The following is a 26,145-nucleotide window of genomic DNA, read 5'->3' as shown; positions in this document are numbered from 1 at the left end:
AACGGCCTAGTCCAGTGCGCCCAACACGGCTTCCGCCTCGGTTGGACTAGGTTGGTCTACTCTGAAGAAGTGCTTCCAAGTTTGGCTGGAGATGGATGTAAGCTGGGCGAAGGGCTCTAACGGGAAAGGGTATTTAATGAACGGATCTTTGACCATTTCTTCTTTTCAACGATCATCCCATCATTCTCATTCTACAACGCCCTCTCCGAGTAAATTTAAAATACCCTTGGGAGAAGTCCACGACATGCCCTTTCTTCCTGCTCAACTCGACTTGCCCGCTGCTCCTCCAGTGGCACTTGACCCCCCAACCTTGCAGTGCGTATCTCGACAAGCCATTTACTTCTTTCAAGTCACCAATCGCCAAGGTATTTACGCTCCATTTCTCCGTTGAAACCTGAAGTTAACCCAGGAAGAGTATTACTGATAGCCCCCTCTGTGTTTTTTCTTCTTCTTTTCTCTTCTGCCTGGCTATACTACGTCTCATAGCTCATTCAACGATACCTATCACCGATACGCTTGTTGCAGAAGCGTTTCTAGCTCTGTTGAAAACATCGATGAAGTTAATCGCCATGGAAGATGGTAAGTTACTTTTTCATACTTGTTGGAAAGAAACGTTAGACTGAAGAACAAGTACCCCAACTTAAAGACCAAGAGGGAACCTCTACTCCAGGCACCGCTACTCCAGGCACCGCTACTCCCATTATTGGTAGTTCTCGCCCCAGGCCTTCTGGATCAGGAACTCGCGGTGATCGCCGTGTCCGTCCTCGTACTTGAAGATATGGCATATTTACATCGTCTTGTATTTGTGTTCTTGCTCCTTCCTGTCATTGATTTCCTACCTTCGCCTTCTGAAGACCCCCCCCTGCTTGTGGTGCCAACGTTGTAATCTATGAGCCAGCCAGCGTGCGTGGACTAAAGCAGTGACCTATCAGGATCATTCATGTTGTATGCCCGCCCAATGCGCACCCGGAATCTAGGTGGCCCTTCTAACAACGCATCATACCCCCTTCTGAAAATGCTGAGTTTGGACAAGATGAGCTTGTGTGGTTGACACTTGGCTGGATCTTCGCTGTGCACCCCAACCCCCAAGTGCCAAGCTGGGAGTCGAACGTGGGCAATCGCTGCCAGTTCATGTTTAAATATGTACCCTGCTGAGGAATATATATGTATGTAGTACATATTTATGAACTTGTGTATTTACTAATCCCGAAAGCCTTGTTTCTGCTTTCCGGTGCTCCTGCTGCTTCCTTCTTCTTCTCCTCGGCGATCGCAGTAGCATTGTTGTAGTCCAGGACGTTGATGGCGCGTTCCTTCTCAGCAGCTTCCTCCTATTGTACTAGTCACATACATATATATATTTGTTTATATAAAGTCCAGCCGCACTCGAGCGCCGAGAAGGAAACCTGAAAGCGTATGCTCTCCTCCCCTGCCAGACGCCCCTGCCCGTTCTTGACGATCGAGCTCCGTTCCCGACACGATTGTCTCGCGAGCTGTTTCCAACGAACCGACGAAACACAAGTCGACGCGCTCCTCGGCTACCATTGGATTCGCCGAGGCTGTCGGCGGCCTCACCCAGCAATCTGCCTGTCTGTTGTGTGGGTGTGTGCGGTTTTCCATCCTGCTTACCGCTGTGTGATCTTTCGTCCATGCGTCGGCCCTCCTGCTGCCCACGTTCTCTCTCCCAATTCTTGCCATCCTGTACAATCAATCGGCTGCTCTGCCCACGTTCTGGTGGCTCCCAGCTGGCGAATCCTCGAGCCAACCAGCTTAATTATGTACGCCCCGCACGAAATGGCGACTGGCTGACTCCTTCGTCGTCTCAGCGAGTGCATACTGTTGTCGTCCTCAGCAAAGCTCTCTCCTCATCCCTCACTCCCGGTCGCCGTGCACTCCGACAAAAAAAAAGAGAGCGAACTCTTTGCATCCAAGTTCAATATTTTAAATATTAAGCCCTCATCCAGCCTGCCAACGACCGTTCCTCACATTTTATAGATCCATAGACATTTTCTGGTTCAAGGACACTTTCCTGCCCGTGGGTCTCCTGCAAACCGACCCTCCACACTTTTAGACTTGTACCTGCACTTGCAGCCTCTTTTCCGTCCTCTCCAATTGACCTTCTGCCTCGGCCAGCCCTTGTGAGCCTTTAATCTCTCACCCTGCTCAGATCCTTTCCCAGCTCTCCCCGACCCAATCTTCCGGAGTCCCCCACCGGATCTTTCTGCGCTGCCCAGCCAAGCTTCTTTTGCCTTTCTGCCGACACTCGTCGACACCCGATGAGCTGATCCATCTGCCTAATCAACATCTCGCTTTTCTTTCCCCGTAGGCTAGACTCTAAGCCTATAACATTGAGAAATCCTGACACCATAAACTCTCCGTCCCATTTTTTATCATTCTGATATTTCAAGGACCCCCCCAGGATCGAACGAGGACCAACAGCTCATCCCCATCCAATCGCCATCTCCCCATAGCAAATTCTACAGCCCTAGCCAGCCTATCGGTCTATAACCCCTTTGTTGCCCTCTGCCCCCGAAAGTCTGCCAAAGATGGTCGCAGAAACCGACCCTCTGCCCAAGACCTTAACCTCCTCAGATGACCACAACATCACCACACAGACTCGTCTCGCCCCTCACACTAATGAACTCACCGAACGTCGTCGGGCCGCCCTGGCTGAAATCGACACTGCCAAGTTTGGCTGGTTTCATGTCCGCGCCGTCCTCGTCTCGGGCGTTGGCTTCTTCACCGATGCTTATGACATGTAAGTTTATTTAATTATTTTTGGCTTTGGGATCCATTATGATCTCGCGCGTCACACGTGTCTTCTTTGGCGTTCTTTTTTGTCAGTTTCTAACTCGGTCTGATCGTCCTTTTATGTGTACCCCCTAGCTTTGCCATCAACATCGCGAGTATCATGTTGGGGTACGTTCTCAAACAAGGAGCCAGTCTAACCACAAACCAAGATCTCGGGATCAAGGTGGCCACACCGGTCGGCACGTTTTGTGGCCAGCTATTGTTCGGATGGCTAGCAGATGTTTATGGGCGAAAACGGATGTATGGGATTGGTCAGTCCAGAAACCAGACATGTGCTAGATGGCCCTTGACCATAAGCCTTGTTAAAGATGAGCTAACACTTTGCGGTCTGGTATGCATGACATGTAGAATTGATGATTATTATTATAGCGACTGTTGGACAGGCTGTTTCCGGATCTGGCCCAGGGGCTTCCCTCATCGGAGTCTTGATAATGTGGCGGTAAGTTCAAAACCATCATCATCAGTCCAACGAGCGCAAAACGAAGACGACTAAGCGGATATGGCCTACTGTTCTTGCAGGTTTTTCTTGGGACTAGGTATCGGCGGTGATTATCCACTCTCAGCCTGTATCACCTCTGAATTTGCCGCAATCCGGATCCGAGGGCGAATGATGACTGCGGTGTTTGCTTCTCAAGGTGACTCCAAGACTCCAAAGCACGTAAACCAGAGAAAAACTGATGACCGAAATAAGAACTAACGTATCCAACAAACCTTGATCATGTGCAGGCTTTGGTCAGCTTACTGCAGCCATAGTAGCAGTGGTCGTCGTCAAAGCCTTTGAAGGCTCGATCAAGGAGGACCTCATCGCGGGCGAGTCGGTCGATTACTGCTGGAGGTTGTTGATCGGACTCGGAGCGTTACCGGGAGCTGTAGCGCTCTACTTCCGATTGACGATTCCTGAGACACCGAGATACACCATGGATATCGAAAGGGACATTCAAGGTGCCGCTGGCGATGTTGATGCATTTCTTTCGACCGGTGGATATGCGCACGTTAGTTCTTATGGAAATCCCGGACATCCTTCATCACTATCTCTTTTCCAAAAATTATTCACACTTGACTTATTATTACCCCATGCATAGGATTATGAAAAAAACGCGGCTCCTGCCGAAGTGCCCAAAGCTTCTCGCCGTGATTTCATCCATCATTACTCGCAATGGCGTAACTTTAAGATTTTGTTCGGATGCGCGTGGTCATGGTTCGCTCTTGATGTCGCATTTTATGTAAGATACAAACCACCCCTTGAGATCTCGACAGACCAGAAACTAAGGTGTCGCTAAATTTCCACAGGGTCTTGGATTGAACTCATCGATCGTTCTGAAAGCAATCGGCTTTGGAGCCGCAACTACGGGCACCAAAAACGAGCAGATCTATCAAACCCTTATCAATGTTTCGAGTGGGAATGTCATCCTATCCGTGGCCGGGCTGATCCCTGGGTATTGGGTTGCGTGTAGGTCCCCACTTAATTCCGACCCTTGAATTTATGAAATTCTTCTCACAACTCGCTTTGTTTCTCTCTTTAACAGTCGCATTCATTGATTGGTGGGGCAGAAAGCCAATTCAAATCATGGGATTCTCAGTTCTCACAGTACTGTTTATCATCATGGTCCGTCAATCCTCCTTGAATTTCAACCGTAGTTCACCACACTCAGCGCATATTATTATTTTTCAACAGGGAACTGCCTATCATCAACTTATTCAACACACGGTCGGCCTATTCATCGCCTTCTACTGCTTCGCGAACTTCTTCCAAAATTTCGGACCTAACACGTATGTTGTTTAATTCACAGTACTGTCGCAAACTGAAACTGTCGGTTAAACTGACGCAATTCTACCGATCTTAGTACCACCTTCGTCATTCCTGGAGAATGCTTCCCCACCCGATATAGGTCCACCTCTCACGGAATCTCGGCTGCTTCCGGGAAACTGGGTGCGATCATTGCCCAAGTTGGATTTGCTAGACTGAAGGATATTGGGGGAAAGGACCAATTTATCGACCAGTTGAGTGTTAAACCTCTTGAATGAAAAACGTTTCTATGTTGATGGGTTCATCAGGTTATCACCAATCACTAACCTACGCTCTTTTTGTTCATCTTAGCATCTTCCAAATCTTCGCTGCCTTTATGTTTACTGGTTTGCTATCGACCTTCCTGCTACCTGAAACCAAAGGCAAATCTCTAGAAGAACTATGTAAGTCACACATTCATGACCAACATCACCAGCACCGAAGAGCGCTGACTAGTGTATGAAATCTATACACAGCGGGAGAGGACCAAGATGAGTTTGTACAATCGTGATCGGTTTCTGGATTTCAATTTGGGTTTCATGAGGACTTTGGACTGTTTGTTAATTAGAGGGGTTGGTTTTGAACAATTCGTAAATAATCCCCCACGGTGTGGATGGACTCGTCAGGAAGAGAAGTCGCGCGGTGGTTTTTGTAGAAAAGGGAATATGCAGTAAGAGCTTTGGGGTCCCATAATCGGGGCTGATGGCTTCAAGTGACACCATGATGGTAGATGGACTTCCAAAAGAGCTTGACGATCACTTCAGCTCCGCTGTATGTAGGTTGTGATGGGCAATAGATGAAATACTTGTGATGGACTAAACACGGAATCACACAATACATTGTATTCAACGTGGATCTAAATATCGAATAAAAAAACCAAACACATAATTTTGGTTTGCTTTTGTTAAATTAAATATATACACTCAAAGCTTGTGCTAATTCTGGCAGTTTTCCTTTGGTCTCAAAGATATAAATACTTGAACATAATGATGTCAATTTGTGACTCAATGGTTGAGCGTACCCCATTTCAACTGAGAGATCCTCAACCCAGCCAATTATTCACCCACAATGTGAGCCAGGATGCTGCACATTTTACTTTTACTTTGACTTTTTGTCTCAAGAAACCAACCATCCAAAATCTGCTTGAAGCTTGAGCGCAAGTCAGACAAGTTTAATTGACAGGAGGAAGGAGATTCATTTAGAAATCCACAAACAGCACGAGAGACAGTATGTTTTTTTTGGTCAGGGGTGGTTATAGGTTTTTGGGAAAATGAAGTGTTTCTACAACATAAATCAATTGACAAACATCAGAATTGGGAAATAAGAAAACATATGACAAAAGCAAAAGTTTCAGAAATCCTTATTGTTGCAAATAACCAATTCGTCTCGTAATAAGTGTGATACGTTTTTGATTTGTTGGTTTTCTCCCCACGTTCAAAGGAGTTTAGTAATCACACCTAAACCTTTTGTCTTACCTCTGATTTAATTTGTTTCGATGTTTTACAACGGAAATTTGGGATCGACCGAGTCGTATTTATGAGAATATATTGTGGGCGAGTTACAAGAATGACAAGTGACGCAAAACGTTAATCAGTATCAATGCATCAATTCACAACGCCCGATCGTTCATGAAAGATGGAAACTGAGGTCTTTAAGAAGCATGAAACTCAACTCTCTGAATAGAAGTTTTTGGCCAAGTTTGACGAACTCCGGTTGCTTCATGAATTCGAACTTGATCTTAGCTCGGTCACCAGTCCTCAAGACTTGACTTTTCTCGATAGATAATATTTTGACCTGTTTTCGGATATAATTCAACCGTCTCGCATCGGAGTTTTTGTTCGCAATCGGAATATCGGTGAGCGGTCAATCAGTTTATTGGGATCATCAATTTCAAGGAGGGCTATAAGTTATTTTCTTCTCCTGAAATTACAGATGGACAATCAAATACCACTCACGGTTTGTCTTACACTCCCGACATGAAGCATTGCTTGATAGTTGGGCTGGATCTGGTGACCAGAAGTACAAGTGTTTGGAATATCAGGGAAAGTTTGGCTACAATGTGGTAAAACTTGATCGGAATGATAACTGACGGTACTGTTGTGGTATAGGATTAATACCTGACCTTCGAAGACTTTAGTGGCCTTCGGGGGGCTTTCGAGATTCTTAGAAAGGATGACCATTCCTTTTCGAACTCCAGACCGTTTGATTCGCTTTAGGTTAAGGCTAACACTTTGACCAGCATGAGCATGATCAACGTTGACACGCTTCCGTTGGATTGATTTAATGATGGTGAGAGAAAAGTGTCCAAGGCCATCCGGGCCTAGCCACACCTCTTGGCCTGTGGCCAAATGACCCGACCCTATCACTCCTGAAACTACTGTCCCAACGAATGGTACTGAAAACGCATCGGATCTTGATTAACCGAGACGCAATGACTGCTATCAGCAGGGTCCGTACGAAGCTTCAAGACTGCTGCAAGTCAAGGAAGAAACTCACATAGTGAATTCTAAAGGATCATCGATGGGATATTGCGCCTCAAGACCAGCAGGAAGGCTGTTCAAGAATAACTTCAGCGGTGCAATGCCCTATGGGACAGAAAATAACATTTGCTTTTTTTGAGTAAGCTTGTTCAATCCGGACATAATTGAATGGGATGTATTGATTGGCATGTTTGCTAACATTTCCAGTAACATTGCTGATCATGAAGATTGGACAGGCCTTATCTTTGATAAAGGTTTGAGCCAACTCCGAACTCATTCCTTCATTCTTGACGAACACGGGGACCTTCCTAAAGAAGAACACAAGATAAAAATCAAGCTTAGGTAGAATTGTTCAGGGAAAGCATTAAGGGTACAGAACAGGAAGAATCCTCGTCATAGCGAAAAACAACTCACCGACAGCCAGGACTTTTCAGGATCTTGACAAGTTGCTTAATGGTCTGTTCCAAAACATTTGCTGGTGTCAAAGTGTCAACTTTAGTAATAACCGCAACGACTGGGATCGACAATGCCAAAGCGACCGATAAATGCTCCTTGCTCATCCCGATCAGCCCGGCGTTGGCGCCGATGATCAAGAGCACAAAGTCGGGCGAACAGCCAGTCAAGCCGAAGATGGTTGTCTGTAAAACTCGACAAAAGCCAGGTAAGAAAGATGTCCAGTTCATTTGTTGTTCGGCGACCAAGCAAAGCTCACCTTGAGATAACGCTCATGCCCAGCCAAATCAATGAAGCTGACCACCTTGGCTGCCTTTTTACATATGTCATCCCAGCTGAGTTGCTGTTTTCTTAATCCAACTTGATTCGAAGCAAGCAGGTCACCAGCAGCACCCTCAGGGCGAACCTCCTTACCTTTGGCGTCAACTACAAGGCTCGGTGATATTATATGTTGAATTCATTGTCAATTTAAACTGTGGTGTAGAAGTACCAGACGAACGTGAAGATTGAGAAGCCTAAACCTATTGACTGGCGACTTACAACCCATAATTTCCATACCCACAGATGAGGTACGACCACTGTCCAGCTCATGCTTATGTCGAAACAAGGAAACTCGGGCCCGGCCACGCCCATCGTCTAATTTTCCTTTTGTAAGTACCCCCAAAGTGGTACTTTTCCCAGAATCCACTACCAAACCGGATGTACCGCAACAAGGACGGAAGTCAATCGTTAGCAGAAAGTATGTTGTCAACTTTTTGACAAATGATAATGCCGCAAACGTACCGTTTCCTACACAGGCTACACGTAGCTCTACAATGTCATGTACACTTTCCGGGATGCTCCGAATCATACTGGGAAGAGATACAAGAAGCATCAACAACACTGGAGGACTAGTAATTGAACTGGAGAAGATTGTTTGGTAGGGCTGAAAGTATTAACATTCTCATTGAGCTAGGATTCCAACGCTCCAAAATGGCCTCGTCGTTTACGGCCAGCTTATCAATGAGATTCCCTTCGTCGGGTGAAGGCTCATGTATTTTCTCATCTTGAAGACCATCCCAGAGAGTAAAAACCTCGGCCCCAATAGAATTTGAAATCTCTTGTAATCCTTGAATGATTCGCGTCTTATCATTTGATGTAAGCGAAAGTTTTTGGTCTTGATTGTCGGAAGGCAGCTGATATTCGGATTGAAAAAGGACACCAAGTGACGAATGATGGAGGTTGTGTAGGCCAAGGTAGATGATTAACTCATGATCGGTTACCAGCCTTTTCTCAATATAAGTTGAGAGTGACTTGATCAGGAAGCTGGATCGATTGAGCAATCGTGTCTTTCATCATTTGTGGAGCATGAAAAAGTTAGCGTCATCAGGAGCTCTTCAGGACAGTTAAATTCCTATCACAGATCCAACATGGTGTTAATTAAAAATCTTGGGCCGTACCTTGAGGGCAACGCCTGGTTCGACTTGGTTGACTTTCTCTAATTCAACCAAGAGAGAATCGTCCGTGATATGTGAATTCTCTAGCTGAGAGGCCAGTGCATGGGCATGATTATCTGGATTTATGGCGGTGGCTGCTGGGTGGTTGTTCTTGCGAGCAATCTCATCGATTTCTTTTTGGAAATTAATGATAGGATTCGACTTGCTGCCATTCTGGCTATGCGGTTGATCGGAGGTACGACCCGGCTGTTGATTGAGAGTAGCTGATTGCATGTTGTTGTCGAACCTAAAGCATCAGGGTCAAGGTTGTCGTCCAACTGGTCAGTTTTAAAGCCACGTCAGGTGAGTTAACCTCATAGTTCATTCACAATCTTGATCGGAATACAATTCTCGAGTTTCCTTCAACGATACGAGTTCTAGTCAAACGAGCCTGAGGTGGAACCAATTGCATACATTATTACATCCATACAAGTCAGTCGGATGTGAAGCTAGAGACGCATACATTCGATCGGCAGGGAGGAAAAGTACTGACGGTTTCAACTCAACACTTCGCCACAAGGAGGTTAATATCAACGATGGTTGGTCGGCAAGTTCTTCCAAGTTAGAAGGTCTTGCCGGACTCAGAGTCTCGGTTCTTCTGCTCGGAGTCAGACCAAAAGGAAGTGTCGATCGACCTGATCGGGTTAATCTGATCTCCTCGCGGCTTCTCAGCGGTGTGACGCGAGTTCGGCTTGGGTCTCAACCGAAACATGCACCTATAAGCCCATCGAAGACCCCTCGAATCATCCTTCACCAAACACCCTTCAAGGATCCATAAATACCTTAATCCAAACAGCCCCTCGAGGTATCTCATGTGCCTAAACGTCTCTCATAACAGACTATGTAAATATGTTGATGATTGAAAGTGAAGATGGCGCCAGAGCAGGAGGAAAAAGAAAAACAACCTAAATTATATAATGGCCGTTTGGGCTTCAATCCACGCACTTTCTTGAACCCAGTAAATCAGCTCCAAGCTTTAAATCAAACACCATCTCCGCCAACGTAAATTTGTATTTAGAGCAATTTTGAGCTCATGGAATAAAATTTGCACCTTTTGGCATCAGTCCCTTCAAGAAACTCTTCGTGGAGGTAAAACATGAATCAGAGAAGTTATCTTTTTTTTTCAGGCTGGTCCTAAAGTTGGAGCAAGTCAATGTGGTGCAAATATCTGATTCATTTGGAACTTGGGACGCTTGAGTTGGACGACGCTGCAGTGTGCTGCTTGTTTCCTTGGCTTTGACTTTGCTGCGGGCTCATGTGATGCAGCAACTGCCCGCACGACGTCGAGGCGTCACGGGTCAGGTCGGGGGACCCGTGAGAACGGCGCCGTGGTCCAACGTGTTGCGGAGCAACAACTCTTGGAAACCACCTAGGAACACTGCGTCGGATATCGTTTCACTAGCCCCAAAAGACTTGGGAATTACCAACACAGTCAACGATATGTCCGGACAACCGCAGTCAGAAGCCGAGCAAAACATTCAAGTCAGTCCTGGTTCAGATTTATATCCTTCTCCTTAACTGCTTCTGGTTTACTTGCACAGAAACTCGCCAGAGGCTGATGAGCCCATTGCCACTGTTCCGTTTTGATCATCAACAGATATGGAAGATCAAGAAGTGTGATTTCGAAACTTTTTTCTAGCAACTGATTGGCTTCGATATACAAAACGATATTTTTCCGAAGGGTTACTAAAGCTACTCTCATTTCCGTTTCCTGTTATCTAGTGGTCAAAAGTCTTGAGGCCGCTCGAGGTGCCGGAACTAGTATGATCAGCTTGATCTTACCACCCAAATCGCAAATCAGTCAAGCGGCTAATATGCTGGCTCAAGAATATGGTACAGCGTTAGTCTATCTCCATCGCCCTGAGCTCCGTCACTGGGATAAACGCCCCCACAGCCTTTTTAGAACTGCTACAATGCACCCCACTTCTAACTAAATATCCCCGGGAACAGGGTTGAAAGCTGACGAAAACTTTGACATTCCTGACGGGTCATTATCCCCACCTCAGCTCCAATATCAAATCCCGGGTGAATCGGTTGTCTGTTTTGGCGGCTATTACATCTACTCAACAAAGACTCAAGCTCTATAATCGGATCCCACCAAACGGTCTAATTGTCTATTGTGGAACAATCCTCACGGATGAGGGCAAGGAAAAGAAAGTGAACTTCGACTTTGAACCCTTCAAGCCAATCAACACCTCGCTCTATCTGTGTGACAACAAGTTCCACACCGAAGCGCTCTCTGAACTATTGGAATCGGATGCCAAGTTTGGGTTCATCGTCATGGACGGAAACGGCTCCTTGTTCGGGACACTGGCCGGTAATACTCGAGAAGTCATTCACAAGTTTACAGTTGACTTGCCCAAGAAACACGGCCGTGGTGGTCAATCTGCGCTCCGTTTCGCCCGACTTCGAGAAGAAAAGAGACACAACTACGTCCGTAAGGTGGCCGAATTCGCTGTCCAACATTTCATCACGAATGACAAAGTCAATGTCCAAGGAATCGTGATGGCCGGTAGTGCGGATTTCAAAACAGAGCTAAACCAGAGTGACATGTTCGACCCTCGGTTGGCTGCTAAAGTCATCAAAGTAGTCGATGTCAGTTATGGCGGTGAAAACGGATTCAATCAAGCTATCGAATTAGCTGCTGAAAGTTTATCGCAGGTCAAATTCATCCAAGAGAAGAAGTTTAGTGACAAAAAACATTGATTATCCTCATTTTGTTTCCCCCGTCGCTCAGGAAACCATACTCACCATCTATTTCAACTTATTTTATGGTTCTTTCAGATTGATTCAAAAATATTTTGACGAAATCGCACTTGATACAGGAAAGTATTGTTTTGGAGTTGAAGATACCCTCAGAGGTCTAGAACTGGGAGCAGTCGAGACACTAATCGTCTGGGAGAACCTTGATATCACACGTCACACCTTGCGATCCTCAACAGGAGAAACGATTATCATTCACACAAATGCGCCCCCACCAACGGCCTCGAACAACACAAGTGCGGGACAATCTGGAGCGAACAGCGGAGGTACCTCGCTAGCATTGGCCCATTTACCCGAAAAGGAGCGAGAGAAATTTATCGATAAGGCTACCGGGCTGGAGATGGAACAAGCCGCCGAACCTCAATCTCTACTCGAATGGTTGGCTGAAAAGTATCAGGAGTTCGGGGCGGCCTTAGAGTTCGTCACAAATCGAAGTACCGAAGGTTCTCAATTTGTCCGCGGTTTCGGTGGGATCGGCGGGGTCCTGAGATACAAAGTCGACTTTGGTTTGATTGCTGATGCCTTTGAGGATGTTAGTTTCATCCTGTCCCTTTTCATCTTTTGAGATAATCTTTCAGTACTAACCCAACTTATGCTGTAATTGAACTAGGGCGAGGAGGGCGAATTCATGACAGACTCGGATGAATAAATCGATCTGTTTTCCCTCTCTATCTGTCCTCTTCGTTACCTCATTTAGACATCATGCAAGAAACATTGAAAACCCAGTTTTTGGAAAGCTTGACAAAGCTTCCCAGTGATGGGCCTGAAAGGGCGGCCCCACAGGGTCTGAGGTCGCCTTTCGTGCGAGGCGGTTTGCGCCGTGCCCTCCGGCAGGCAAGGGCAAATTCAAGTTTTTGGCCGCTCGTTGTATACTCCCCAGGCCCACTCATCTTTTTTTTGTCTTCCTTATCTTGCCTTCCTTTTGTTCCCCTTCAGGAAATCTGTTGCATTTTTTGTTTTGATTCCAACCCTTGCCCTTCTCATTGAAAGTCGTATGTATCTAGGATTCTTTGTGTTTAGAATCCATACATTTATTCATTAAACAGAGATGCATCCAACCACATTGTCTGATAGACAAGTGGAAAGAGCAAAATAAATCGAGGTTTCAACAATTTGTAAATAGACGTCTTGCTTTGCCCAGGGCCCCATGATACATGTTGACCAAAAGTTGAATGCTCACCTGTGTGTGCATAGTTTCTTCGAACCAGCAGATCTCTACTCATGTGCAGTGAAGGTCTCTAAGCTGAGGACTTCCTGTTGCCTTTAAAGGCTTGATTGAGGAGGACACTCCTTGATGGTGACAAGTTGATCTCAATTGATTTTCACTAGCAAGTCATCACTTGGAAGCGATGAGCACTTTACCAATGCTTTATCTCTCTCAATCAGCCATACCAAGCCTCACTCAGCGTCACTTTCTTCGATTGTCTCACGGCACAGATTCTGCCCGGGACCCTAAATGAAACAATCCTTTGAGTGATTCATGGTCCATCTTGGGGCTGCAGAACTAAGGTTCCTGGAAGACTCCCCCAGTTTATATTATGTAAATACATGAAATCTGTTTCTGGATTAACTCTGCAATGCATGTCATATTTTTTTAAAACCCAAACCTGGAGACATAAACTAAACCGAACCCAATTTCAGAATTTCAACCGATTCGGAAGCCATTTACGCCGCGAGGTCCCTATGTCCAAGCCGGCGCGCTATGATGAAGAAATTCCTGGGAGGTGTCAGTTGAAACCAAAGCAGGAAAGGATGGGCGCGCTGATAAGTTAGTGTAATAAGTGCTCACCGATCAAAACGTTATTTATTCACTTCGTTGATGAGATAACTTCATCTTTTCGGACCCATGGGCGCGGGTTGGACCATCCAGTTGTCTGGCGAGAGGTGGCGACATCTCTCCCTGGACTTCGAGGGATTGGTCGGCTCGCTCGTTTTTCGGCATGAATCTCACGAGGAGCTTCTTGAATAAAATTTCGAGCGGTCTTGACCCATGGCCGTGGGGCGGATGCTTGGGGGCGGATCGAGTGGAATCTTTTTCCTAAACCTTTGAGCTCGTCTATGATGAAGATCACAACAAAATGCGCGAAAAGGGGACGGAGAGAAGGATTGATGAGCATTCAAAAGTATTATGGCTTCCCAAATCGTTGGCTGTCAAATTCAGAATTTAAAGATAATGACCCACTTTTGAGCAGTGTGTTTTCATTTTGGATAGGGTATCCTGCCACGGTGAAGGCCAGAACCAATGTCAAAGAAAACAGAGTTCGGATTAAGTGGAGCATATCGCTTGTGGTATTTTGAGTGAGACGAATCGGGGAGGATTGACAGGTCCAAGAGAGTCTATCTGGGTGAAGGAGAATCAGAGACTTGAGGAGCTGTTGATTGTGATTTCTGTTGGACAGATATACTGCGAATCTAAGATATCAATAAGCTGACAAGAGCTCAGCCTGAAATGCTACTCAGATAATTGCTAAATACTTACTCGAGATAAATAAATGTGTTACAATCTACGTTTGTGGAATTGGCGAGGCAAATTGTCAAGCTTCGTATTTCTCTCTGCAAAATCTGGTTAAGATGAAGTAATGCAGCAGCAAAAAAAAAAGAAAACGGAGCACGGTGTGGTGAAGAAACCGCCCCCAGCTGACGGATCAACAGATACCTTTATAGACCAGTCCCACTGGCAGTTTTCAAGCTCCTGCTCTCCTCCCCCAACCCAACGGATCTAGATTGATACACACATCCTCCGCTACACGCATACTCAAACATTGATTTACATACACAGGGGATCCCAACCACCTTATAAATCTGCAAGGTATCAAGCTGCAATCTGGCTGTCGACATTGGGTGTTTTTTTTGAAGTCGATATTGCTCTATATTGCTTCAGCAGATGAGTGTCGCGTGAGCTCGCGTGAGGGTAGTCAAGAAAAGATCTGGAATGTTACTTTTGTATGCGTTGGAGCGTTGAGCTTCGCTTGGACCCTTTTGCTTCCAACGGACAACGTTACAAAATCACACAGATTGGAAAACGTTCGCAACAACTCTAGCCTTAATCGAGTAATAAGAATGGTTTTTGTTGTGTAAACCTATCACGAAATCATTCAATGATTCCGGACCCATAAATTTCTTGAATAATCCAGACCCAGTTTGGAAGAAACTATCTACATCAAGCGTACATATTTATATATTCGAGCCAAAATTCTATTTTAAGTAATTTGGGTCGGAAGTTGGATTCTAAACGCTTTAACAAAATGAGCCCACGTAGCTGCCTCTGTTCTCTTGAAACCCAACTGATAAAAAAATCATATAAATATCATGAAATAAAAATGGAAATCGGAGAAACCACCGCTGGTACTAGCTCATTGTTACGTAGAGTTAGGATTCATCTGTGCAGTCGTTTTCTTCCGAATTATCCTTGGCAAAACTGAGATCTTCAACATCTTCACCGTCGGCTCCTCTAACCGGATCTACAAAAAACGAAAGTGTCCGAAGAAAAACCCGGTTAGATTAATCAATTGAAGCATTCTTTTTTGCGCATAGATCTGAACTCACCTGCAATCTTTTTATCGTTACTAGAGTTGGAGCTGGATTCTTTGGGGTTAGATTCCTTCCCATCCGAGAGGGATGTTGAATTCTTACTTCCCTCCGAGGCTTTCCCAGAATCTGACTTGGCATCACTCGAGTCGGACGATTTATTCGAGCTCTTTTCGGTGCCGGAAGCCGAACTGTCGGATGAATCGGAATCTCCTGAAGAAGAATCCTTTGAGGGCGATTTTTTTTTCTCATCGGTGCCTGAATCTGAGACGTCGGGTGGATTGGAAGATCCTGCCGATGAACCCATTGCAGTGGAATTTTTGTTCGTATCCGCAGCTGAATCCGCGGTCGATCCAGTGGAATTGTCATCTTTCTCGGTTGAATCAGATTTTGAACCGTTGACAGTCTTGTCTCCTGTTGGGCTTGCCTGGGTTGAGTTGCCGTTCGATGTCTTGTCAGAATCGCCTGTCCCAGTTAGACCACCAGTGGCACCAGTGTTACTGATTCTGGCGGTTGCATCTGATTCGGTATCTATGATCAAGGACGTTCAGAGTTAATCTCCAAGAATATCCGTCACGCAGGGAGGCGAGTTAGCCGAGCGGTTGAGCTTACCACAACCTAAGGATGTTCCTTTCTTCAATAAAAGAGCTGTAAAATTTCCATACATAACAAGTGAAAAGACTGAGTACCGAGTATTGCTGTCCAATGAGGCATCTATTGAAATCAACTCACGCATCGCAAAACATTTCGAGCCTTGGGCACAAGGACCACCCACATATTTGCCTCCCACGCATTGAGAGAATCCCCCAGAGATACATGCGGAATCGCCCGTCTTACATGGCGAGTTAGGATTCATGCCAGAGAACTTCGCGTTTAGCTTTTGTGCCTCTTTGCCGTTTTCTAGTAGAACACTCTGATCGATCCCGCGACGCTGAAGATTGATAAGGTTGATAGGGACCACACCAGGCTCTATGAAGCGAGAAAGACCTTGCGATATAAAGAGTAAAATGACTAGAAGGATAGTTGGATGGCACATTTCGATTGGTAGGTTCTCTGAAGTGTGTATTTAAGGGATCTAGCAAGGGAATGAGACGCGGGTTTTAAGAGTAGCGATTTGGGAGATGGATTGGTTTTCAAAACCTCGGAGCGCGAATTCTTTTTCGTGGGAGAAACCAGAGGGAGAGTGGTGGGTAGAGGGGAGTCAAATGATGTGGAGGGCGAATGGATGACTCCAACGACGACGAGTGCGGCTTATAAGTGGCCATTTCATTGACTGAGCTAACCCGGACGGGTATCAACCAGGCTAGAAACGCTGAGTTTTCAACAAACAAATAGTGCCGGAGAGTAATCTGCTCCTCAATTGCCTCCGGCATCAATGGGAATAGTCATATTAAAGTCAGCACTGAGGTGAAATAACATTGCATAGCGCGCATAAACAGCTCCTTTTGTTACTTAATACTTAGGCATACCTTACTGTCTATTGACTACTTACGTTTTGGTGAATCTGTTGACGCCTATGTTAATAGGCAAAAGGGAGACTGGATACAACCCACACAAGGGATATAACGGATGTGACTCAGTGAACGCGAAAAGGATATTGTGCGCTGGTATTTTACATAAATATTTTGCATAACAATGTTGAAAGGAAGCTCATGATGACGTTTTTCGAAGGTCCTATACGGATTGGACTCGCCCTTGTAGATACATATTTAGAGCTGGTTGCAAGGTTAGCAGTAAAAGGAAGGACAGGCAATGTTGTCGATTGATCAACCCGGATACCGGGCACCTGTCAACCGTTACCCACTGACACAGCTGACACCATTTAGAGAACAAGATATTTACACAAACTGTTATCATGGCTGAACGACGATGGGGACTCCGAGGGTCGTTTCTCCGTGACATCATTTGTTCCGTCTTCTAGCTCGACAGTCTGCAGATATGACCGGCTTCGACTCCCAGTCCCTGTTGGTACATCATCATGTATGTAAACACGGGTGCACTTTGATGTCCCGGACTCCCAGGGACAGCGCACCAAAAAAATGTCCCGGACACTTCAACCGATGCCACCCGGCGCATCGGGCTGGGGTAGACCTTGTCCGACATCCGAACCCGGTAAATCCGGTCCCGGCGCCGGGTACCCGCCGGATCTTATCTTTTCAACTTGCGCTGGGATAATTGTTTCCTGCGCGGAAAATTGAGGCTCCGTTTGGCTGTCCACAAAAATGTGGGAGCGTAATAAAAAACCTTGCAGATTATTTTCGGGGGGACAGGGGATATTACGCTATCCCCTGTCCCTGTTTGGCAGCCCACCGAGCGTCATAAAGTTGACGACAGGAGTTCACGCTCCATTATTCCCCCCGCCATTTGGGATATTTCACCCTGACCCCAAAATTTGCGGTCATAATCGCTCCCTTCAGCCTCGAATCCGTGCGACTCAATGGCACCCCAACGCAAGAGACCTCCATCCTCGAAACCTCCCCCCCAATCGACCGAGGCTTCAATCCCGCCTCCGCTTCCTGACCCAAACGAAGCGAGGCTACAATCACCATCAAGATGACCAGCTTGATGATTTTCTGCTGGCGTTCGTCTTGGAAGCGAGGCAAGAGGCGGATGTTGTCAAGGGTTGCGGAGCCCGGTGGGGGCATTGTGGCATTGGATTTGAGGAGGAGAGAAGCGCAGGCCGGACTTGTTTTTGAGTGGCGCACCAAACAGACAGGACTGCTGTCGCTATATTACGATGGCCGTCCCAAACGGCCCTCTATAATTGCGTAAGCCCAGTAATAATACAAATAAGGTTTAGTAAAGCTTATTTGGATTATTACGCTGCGGTTTATTCCCACATATGACGCTGGGCCCTGCCAAAAGGGGCCTGAACCTTGGACCTTTGGAATTTTGGAGTACCAACTCGGAAACTTTCCAACTGTGCCAAATTGTGTTAGAATTTGAACCTAGTCAGTCCCTTCTTCAGGCGCCCCTCGCGCGAAGCGCGGGCCTCCGAACTTAAGTCCCTCGCTGCTGCAGGCGTGTGACTCGCAAAGCGAGCCTCTGACAGCCCTTGGCAGGTGGGACTTGCACCCTATAGCCCTAACTTAACTAAGTACCTCCCAATCTCTGGGAGGGACTTATGCCTTATCGGTGAAATTTGCCTGAGAGAAATGTTGATAATCCTTCCTTTTTTATGCTAAGGCCCCTGCGCGGTGCCATCTTTGTTTAATCACCCTCTACATTGTCACTTAGAATCATTAGAAGCCTGGCTATCCCCTGCCACCTTCATCTTTATTTTTCTCCCTCCCAAACTCAAGATACTAGGCATGTAGTAAAAAAAACCTCATGCTCGCTAAAACAGCCAAGGCATCATTGTTTTTTGACTTGGCTCCCTTGGGATTTGGATTGAACTGGGGCAAATGCATGTTCCCACAAGCATCCTGCACCTTTCCCAAGGTCTCAGATCTGTCAAACCAGTGCCAAAAGAGAGCAAAAACAAAAGGAACATCGACAAGCGGCCAAGAAGGCAGTAGATCTTCAGAAGAAAGCCAATCAAGTGGCAAAGTCAAACTCTCAAGGTGCTCAGGGGGCGAAATCTCCAGACAGGCAAGCAACGGAATCTCAAGGTACTCAGGCGGCGGGCTCTCTTGACAGGCAATCAATATATTCTCAAGGCAATCAGGTGGTGGACTCTGAGGGTGGTCAAGGAATCAAGAGGAAGGGGACAAGGCCAGTTGGTCGCCCTTGGAACTTTGGGCGCAAGGAGGTCAAAGGACGTCTTTGGAAGCGGCTTGGTGAGGATGTTGGCGAGTTGGTCTGCGGGAGGGATCCAGGCAAGGACGGCGAGTCCGGCGCGAATAGTGGGATGGTCGGCTATTCTCAACAGGATAGTCGCGCCGGCATGGACGTGTGTGCCGACGGGGTTGCTGTTGCAGTTGAGCCGGATGGTGAGGCTGGCGCCAAGCAGGGATTTGAGCAGGTTGCGGATCCAGAGGACCTGTTTGATTGTCTCGTCCACCGCCATCATCTCCACATTGAACGCCAACAGTGGATGGCCACGATTGGGTATGCACATCAATGGGAATGTGAAATAGCATTTGACATTGTTTGATGTTAGTCCTGGATAGTTGCCAGTTTTTTTTCTCAAGGCAACTTATGGATTTGCACTAGAGATGCTGTTTTAACACAAGGGGGGAAAGTGTGGCACTCTCTGGAGAGTGCCAGGCCGTAATTCTGTCAGTCAAATGGTCTGATGTGAGTTAGATGTGAGTCGCAACTCTTTGTTCAATTTTCTTCCCAACAGATGTGTAACTGTAGGTGAAGTGGTTGCGGGACGATCTGTAACTCAATTCCAACACATGGAAATATCTTAGTTGAAATTTTCTGTTTGATTCATATCAAACAAAATCCAGGATGTGAGCTTCAATTCACAACATGTTTTGCCAAGAATGTAACTATCCTGATGCTCAAAGATATCCTTGACCAAGTGAGAAGGAAGATTTTTCAGGGCTGATTTTTTTCAATCAAAACCCACATAAAATCACATAATGAAAGATAGCTGTAAATTATAGCAACCGCAAAGACTCAGTTAACTGGTAGATTAATCCTTGTGGGATATTTCTGCCATGCCTGTTCCCTTCATCAATTGGGAGGAAAGTTATGTAAAATTAAATTTCTCTTTTTTGAGTATAACACAGTGTCAAAGCTGGGAAAACCTCTGTAACCTGTCTTCCCTCCCTGTAATATGAAATGTGAACAATCAAAGAGGCCTTTTCACCAACGATGTTTACCAAGTGATGGTCCACTTATGCAGGCTAAAGTTTGCCATACGGTCAGCTGTTCATATGGGTCCATGCACCTTTTGTATGTGAATACAAATTGCACAATTTTCCTTCACTTGACCTCCATCTGACTGAAAAATGTAGCAGCTAGAGGTTAAAATTATTAAGCTTCACAGAGGGAAGGGGGCAGATTGGTGGATATCAATAGATGCATCAATATTTTGATGATCCTGGAACCAGCAGGAGAAAGATTTCAATAGCTGGTCTGAACTCTGAGGTGAAAATTCAACTCTGAAATGTCCACACACATCTCAGCATGCAGGGTCATACCGTTTGTCTTGTAGATTGATCATCTTCACACCTTTTGCCTGGATGTTTTGGGCAATTTTTTCCTCCAGGTAGCATACCTTCATCACACCTACCATTATGTCCGTGGCCATTGTGCAACAAAATGGGGTTGATTGCTCTTATCACATGGTAATTATTAGCACCAGGTGTAAGATAAGAATGATGCTCTTTTGACCTGCTGAATCCAGAACAATCAAAATCATCATCATTTTGTAGTGGCAAAAATGGTGTTCATATGTGTAGCAAATCACCAAAAAAGCTTGTGTTCCAGGAGTTTCAATCTGGGCACAAGTCAACTACGGTGGCAGCGGGGCAACAGGGATCAGCTCTGTATCCCCGGGTGTCCCCGGGGAGCGTGTTTTTTTTGTCGCTATGTCCACTGTCATGTTTGGCCGAACATCAGGGTGGACATTGGTGAGTTGCTTGTTTACACGGGCTCGATGACCTTTATTTGCTGGTCATTGAGCTGGGAAAGCCCCAACTCCATGAACAGTACAATAAATACTGTTCATTCAGCTTGGCTTTTCCGAGGTTGGTGGACAGTACAGGCTGCTCACCAAGCTCAGACAGGCCCAGAACGATGACCAATAGGTGCTGGTCATCGGACCAGGGCTTCTCCGACTGGATGGCCAACACAAACTGGCCATCGAGTTCAGAGAGGCCGCGCTTGACAGGCATCATGCCCTGGTCATCGATCTGCAGCCTCTCCGAGCTCAAATCCGATGACCAGTAGATACTGGTCATCCAGCGAGAAGCCCTGGCCCAATCACCAGCAAATGCTGGTCATCTAGTCAGCCTTTCCAAGCGCGGTAGGCAGCCTACACTGGCCACTCAGCTTGGAAAAGTGCAGCAGGATGGATAGTACATACTGTCCATCAAGCCGGGACTTTCCCCGCGCTGAGTACAGTAAATACAGTCCTTAAAGCTGGGAGAGGCCCGGCTCAATGACCAACATGCAGTACTGGTCAATGCTCTGGGATTTTCCCATCCTAGTGAGCTGTGATCAAGTGGAGGGTGTCTCCACTCAATGGCCAGTAGAACCAGTCACCGAGTAAGGAACCCCCCCACTCAACAGCCAGTATACACACCAGTCCTCGAGTGGAGAATCCCTCCACTCAATGACATTGAAAACCAGTCATTGAGTGGAGGATGTATCCACTTGGTGGCTGGTAATTTAGATATGGTCATTGAGTGGACACAACCTTCAATCAATGGTTTTCCAACAGTCATCAAGTGGAGGGAATCTCCACTCAATGACTTTACAACCCATTAATTGAGTGGAGGGGGTCTCAAATTGATTCCTGAAACACACCACTAAGTGTAGAATACCAGGGTGTACCAGGCATCAAGTGGGGGTACCCTCAACTCAATTACCAACATGTTCACCATGGAGTGGATCAAAGATCAGCCTGAGTTGAACATAAGGTCAACATATTTGAAGCCTAAATCCCACATGCTCACAAATTTGACATCAGACAGTCTTACCAAAGGAACATACGGTCTGGCACTCTCCAGGGAGTGCCACACTTTCCCCCCTGGTGTAAGGAGCTCGGGTTGGCTTTTGCAGTCCACCATCTTCAACAAGGTATTCTGAGCAAAGCAGGAGGAGCTATGTTGATTTTAGTGCATCAAAAATTAGGAAAGATCCACAGCTTTCAGATTATCAAAAAATATTGATGGGTTCATGGCAGGTTGCAGAGCTATAGCAACATTTGTGGGGCATGGTGGTTTTGGGCATTGCTCTCAGTCCTAAATCACCGATACCACATAAGTCCCTCCGGTGGAGGCGCTTCGCGCCTCCACCTTTGTACTTAGTTAAGTTTGCCTATTGGAGGACTTCCTGCCAATCTGGAAACCCAGATTTTCCCAGATTTTGCAGGGAAATCTGGGAAGATCTAGGATTTGGGAAGATCGAGCCCAGATTTCCCCGCAAAATCTGGAAAAATCTGGGTTCCCAGATTGACGGGAAGTCCTCCATTGCCCCTTTTTGCCAGGGCTAGATTCTAAATTTGGGTGGAAGGAATTTTCAGATGTGTATAATTCCTTGCTTCCACAATTTTCTCAAGATTAAATTTGCTGAGTTTGAAGACTGGCTTGTGCCTGTCCAACCTATAGAATCTGAGCTATCTGAAGATATTCCTTCCATTCCAAATAAAAACATCAAATCCACCCAAAATATGAATTTTGCATGGAGAGGGTCTGTGCTCACCAACTTGGTTTCCACAGTTGGCTCTCCATCAGAACATAGAGGGGATCATTGGCAATATGAAAAATTGCACTATTTTCTGCAGCATCTTCTGATGAAAGTGAGCTAACAATTTAAACAAAATACCTTCAAAATCCATTCTTGGTGCACAGGTTTGGGGAGTCCTTTGACAAGGATATCTTGAGGAATCCTCGTGGATTCCCCGTAGCGCCCCTGCGCAAGGTTGGACCAGTGGCTGCTGGTCCACACGTTCACGTGCTCTCCACCAAGTGGATCACAGGGGCACCTCGTGATGGCCCCAAGGATTCCACGGATATTTGAAGATATGTACCCGTGGAATCCACATGGCCATGTAGGCGGGCCTTAAAAATGCAGCGGGAGAACAGCCTGTCAAAAACTATCCTTAGTGGGACTCAAACTCACAACCAGGCAGGGACCCTATGTGCAAAGGAGTGCCACACAACTCAGCAATTTCACGTTGTTGTGCACTACTGATTTTCACAACACCAACCCCCCAAACAATGGTTTGCAATTGGTATTTTTGTTAAGTTTTTTTTCAATTTTTTTTTCCTCTCTTCAAAATCAAGTTTTCTTGGACTTTCAAAACCACAGGACCAGCCTGAGGTGGTCCTGGCTCGAAGTAAAAAAAAAACAAATGACCTGGAACCAACGTGAGCAACGAGCCGACGTGGTCTCCAAGCGTTCCAGGAAGGCACATTGTGGAACCAACGGGGAAAAGTGTGAAGCCCATCAGTTCCACGTGGAGAAAACCGTTTTGTGGAACCAATGAGCTTAACAAGGGGTTACCGAGCCAATCCTTCTTGGCTCCACAGATTACCCTCCTGTCTTTGGTTCCACAAATGGGTGTGGAAGGAAGTACCCCCGCTGTGTAAGGGGAAGTCCCTCCTGATGGAGCCTTGCTTTGCAAGTTCACCCCCAAAGTCTCGCGGGAATTTGTTAAGTTTGGTGGGCCTCCGTCTCTGTGAGACAGAGACCCTGCGGTGCCCTAATCCAGAGAGGCTTGGTTAAGCTTGGTTAGAATTAGCATGCTACATTGCCCATAGGGCTTGGGTAGAGCTTGTCCGACATCAGAAACCGGCAAATACAGTCCAGATACTGGGTTGCAGTTACATATGTCACCAGGGGAGAAAGTGTGGCACTCTCTAGAGAGTGCCAGACTGTAAATTTATCTTTGACTTGGTCAGAAGTCAGTTCAATGTGGGTGGGTAACTTGTGTTCAACTTTGTTGGCAAACTTATTGGCAACTATTGTATAAGAGTATGATGAGTTCAGTGCAACTCATCTGTAACTCCTGATAGTATCAGTTTGGATTTTATTCTATACTTCAGGCATCTGGATTTGAAGATAAGTCATGATGACTGCCAGATACTTACCTAAACTTGTCTGATTCTGTCCTCATTGCAGGTCATTTGCGTGATTTGTGAAGATTTTGTTTTGGCTTACTCATGGACCATATTCAGCCACCTTATTCACATGAGCTATTTGGATGCAGATGTGAATTATCTGGTTTCTCCCTATGACCCATATTGTTTGTCTCCTAGTGGTTTCCTGCAGCTGTTTCTTGACCATGATGACCTGGAGAGTGGGTGATGGTGCCCATTCAGGGGATTGGGGAATACTCTTGATGGCATGGTTGTACTGTCCATTGAGGAGACACACCCCCTTTGATGGCCAGTACAGCCCAGCCATCAAAGGGAGTCACCCCCTAGTTGCATACTACATGTCCACCTGTGACATAGGCCAGCAATGTCACATGAAGATCCTGTGCAACATTGTCACCCTGATGTTTGCCCAAACATCAGGGTGACATTCATGGCCAGGTTGTACCCGCCATAAAGAGGAGTTGATGGCGAGTACAACTTGGCCATTGATTTGGATGCAGACTCCCTTTGATGGCAGGGTTCCACTGGCCATCAAAGGGAGTACACACCCTGTTTGATGGCTGTTGAAACTCAGCCATCAAAGGGCTTCAATGGCCGAGTTGTAACAGTCATCAAACAGATTTTTTACTTCCTTTTATGTCCAGTGCAACCCGGCTATCAAAGGGAGGCTGCCTTCATTAATTGTCCGCGCTGTACCAGTCATTTCAGGGAGTTCACACTTCCTTCAATTGCTGGGCTGCAGTGGCCATCAAAAGGAGTACACACTCCCTTTTTGCTGGTACAACTCTGCCATCAAAAGGAGTGGGGGAGTGGAAAATTCTCTTCATGGCAGGGTTGTACCGGCCATTGAAGAGACACCCTCCCTTTAATGTCCAGTAAAACCGGGCCATCAAAGGGAGTTTCCTGCTAGTTTCATCCTACAGGTCTATCCGTGACATAGGCCATCAATGTCACATTAAGATCCTGCTCGAAATTGTCACCCTGATGTTCGCCTGAACATCAGGGTGACATTGGAGGACTTCCCGTCAATCTGGGAACCCCTTCCAGACCCAGATCTGAGCCCAATTTTGCAGTGAAATCTAGGCTTTGGGACTCTGGGAGCCTCCCAGATTGCTCTCAGATTGCCACGGGAAGTCCTCCATTCATGGCCAGGTTGTACCCGCCATCAAGAGGAGTTGAAGGTGGGTACAACTTGGCCATCGGAGGCAGACTCCCTTTGATGGCCAGGTTTTACTGGCCATCAAAGGGAGTACACACCCTGTTCAATGTCTGTTACAACTCAGCAATCTAAGGGCTTTGATGGCCGAGTTGTAACAGCCATCAAACCAATTTTGAACTCCCTTCAATGTCCGGTCCAATCCTATGGCTACCGTTCCGCCTGGGTTTGGGCTGAGTATCAGGACGGTACTCAGCCTGTGTGGGTTTCTCTTTGCATCCCTTTGTTGCTGAGGGTTGCCTAGGTGACCCGGGAGTTGTTCCTCCAACTCCCCAAGCCGCCTGAGTGTGGGAAAGGTTCTCTCCCATCTCTCCGGCTGTTTCACCGCGTTTCTCCTCTCCATGTTGGAGGGCGTGGTGCGACGGACAGATGAGCTGGGGGAGTGGCTACTGCTCCTTGCGGAGTGTGGCCCCTCCTCCAGTGTGAGCACTAAGATGTGGGGGTCTGAGCCCGACCCGCTACTCCAGGTGGCCTGGAGCCTGCTCAGACCCAACACTCCAGGGAACCTGGTCCTAGTGAAGGCTAGATGCCCTCCTTTCCCCTCCCCTTCCAATGAAATTATGGATTTATTGCATACCTTCCTCCGCCCCAACCGTGCGTCTACAAACCTTCAGGCCTCCGTTACCTGTTCGATTAGTTCTTCCAAATCATGAGGGACCCCGACCCGTAACTGATAGCGGGTCCGGTGGTTCCGCCTAATCCCCCTTGACAGTTCGTCTGCTCGATTTTCCGCTGAAGTGACGCGCTTCGCGACGAGGTTGATCTGGTTCTCAATCAACGTCGCTTGAATCTTTTTCCATTCCGCGTTAACAAACCGATCCTTTGACTTCCTTTTGGTGATGACGCTCTCCGTCGTAGTGTTGTCTGTCCAGACGATGAAAGTCTTCCCCCCTCTTGCCCCGAGCTTTATCAA

At 46.6% G+C, this 26,145-nt stretch overlaps 7 protein-coding genes across 7 annotated transcripts; 3 read left to right on the top strand and 4 right to left on the bottom strand.

Moving 5' to 3' along the window:
• Nucleotides 1–91: 91 nt before the first annotated feature.
• Nucleotides 92–774, top strand: PtA15_10A718 (uncharacterized protein; the record flags this gene model as incomplete). The annotated part of the gene is made up of 3 exons (XM_053160923.1): nucleotides 92–365; nucleotides 487–579; nucleotides 647–774. The coding sequence occupies 3 exons, from the start codon at nucleotides 92–94 to the stop codon at nucleotides 772–774; spliced, it is 495 nt and encodes a 164-aa protein (XP_053024849.1).
• A 407-nt stretch (nucleotides 775–1,181) lies between these two features.
• On the bottom strand, nucleotides 1,182–1,648 carry PtA15_10A717 (uncharacterized protein; the record flags this gene model as incomplete). The annotated part of the gene is made up of 3 exons (XM_053160922.1): nucleotides 1,182–1,328; nucleotides 1,384–1,556; nucleotides 1,627–1,648. The coding sequence occupies 3 exons, from the start codon at nucleotides 1,646–1,648 to the stop codon at nucleotides 1,182–1,184; spliced, it is 342 nt and encodes a 113-aa protein (XP_053024848.1).
• An 895-nt stretch (nucleotides 1,649–2,543) lies between these two features.
• On the top strand, nucleotides 2,544–5,105 carry PtA15_10A716 (uncharacterized protein; the record flags this gene model as incomplete). Its single annotated transcript, XM_053160921.1, has 12 exons — nucleotides 2,544–2,755; nucleotides 2,884–3,059; nucleotides 3,157–3,247; nucleotides 3,328–3,443; nucleotides 3,535–3,800; nucleotides 3,891–4,031; nucleotides 4,099–4,258; nucleotides 4,335–4,414; nucleotides 4,484–4,578; nucleotides 4,653–4,808; nucleotides 4,907–4,998; nucleotides 5,071–5,105. 12 exons carry the CDS (start codon nucleotides 2,544–2,546, stop codon nucleotides 5,103–5,105), a joined length of 1,620 nt encoding a protein of 539 aa, XP_053024847.1.
• A 923-nt stretch (nucleotides 5,106–6,028) lies between these two features.
• On the bottom strand, nucleotides 6,029–9,714 carry PtA15_10A715 (uncharacterized protein; the record flags this gene model as incomplete). Its single annotated transcript, XM_053160920.1, has 14 exons — nucleotides 6,029–6,071; nucleotides 6,267–6,388; nucleotides 6,550–6,600; nucleotides 6,685–7,006; nucleotides 7,091–7,179; nucleotides 7,274–7,382; nucleotides 7,489–7,712; nucleotides 7,787–7,953; nucleotides 8,068–8,214; nucleotides 8,311–8,378; nucleotides 8,467–8,855; nucleotides 8,967–9,249; nucleotides 9,433–9,510; nucleotides 9,584–9,714. The coding sequence occupies 14 exons, from the start codon at nucleotides 9,712–9,714 to the stop codon at nucleotides 6,029–6,031; spliced, it is 2,223 nt and encodes a 740-aa protein (XP_053024846.1).
• Nucleotides 9,715–10,262: 548 nt separating this feature from the next.
• PtA15_10A714 (uncharacterized protein) lies at nucleotides 10,263–12,414 on the top strand (the record flags this gene model as incomplete). Its single annotated transcript, XM_053160919.1, has 6 exons — nucleotides 10,263–10,484; nucleotides 10,600–10,618; nucleotides 10,725–10,842; nucleotides 11,009–11,686; nucleotides 11,787–12,297; nucleotides 12,376–12,414. The coding sequence occupies 6 exons, from the start codon at nucleotides 10,263–10,265 to the stop codon at nucleotides 12,412–12,414; spliced, it is 1,587 nt and encodes a 528-aa protein (XP_053024845.1).
• Nucleotides 12,415–13,573: 1,159 nt separating this feature from the next.
• PtA15_10A713 (uncharacterized protein) lies at nucleotides 13,574–14,044 on the bottom strand (the record flags this gene model as incomplete). The annotated part of the gene is made up of 2 exons (XM_053160918.1): nucleotides 13,574–13,821; nucleotides 13,948–14,044. 2 exons carry the CDS (start codon nucleotides 14,042–14,044, stop codon nucleotides 13,574–13,576), a joined length of 345 nt encoding a protein of 114 aa, XP_053024844.1.
• Nucleotides 14,045–15,134: 1,090 nt separating this feature from the next.
• PtA15_10A712 (uncharacterized protein) lies at nucleotides 15,135–16,329 on the bottom strand (the record flags this gene model as incomplete). Its single annotated transcript, XM_053160917.1, has 4 exons — nucleotides 15,135–15,226; nucleotides 15,312–15,824; nucleotides 15,906–15,941; nucleotides 16,026–16,329. 4 exons carry the CDS (start codon nucleotides 16,327–16,329, stop codon nucleotides 15,135–15,137), a joined length of 945 nt encoding a protein of 314 aa, XP_053024843.1.
• Nucleotides 16,330–26,145: the final 9,816 nt, after the last annotated feature.

The sequence above is a fragment of the Puccinia triticina genome, chromosome 10A (assembly GCF_026914185.1).
Source record: "Puccinia triticina chromosome 10A, complete sequence".
NCBI classification, from domain to species: domain Eukaryota; kingdom Fungi; phylum Basidiomycota; class Pucciniomycetes; order Pucciniales; family Pucciniaceae; genus Puccinia; species Puccinia triticina.
The sequence above is the reverse complement of the archived record's forward strand: the minus strand, read 5'-3'. Positions and strand labels throughout refer to the sequence as shown.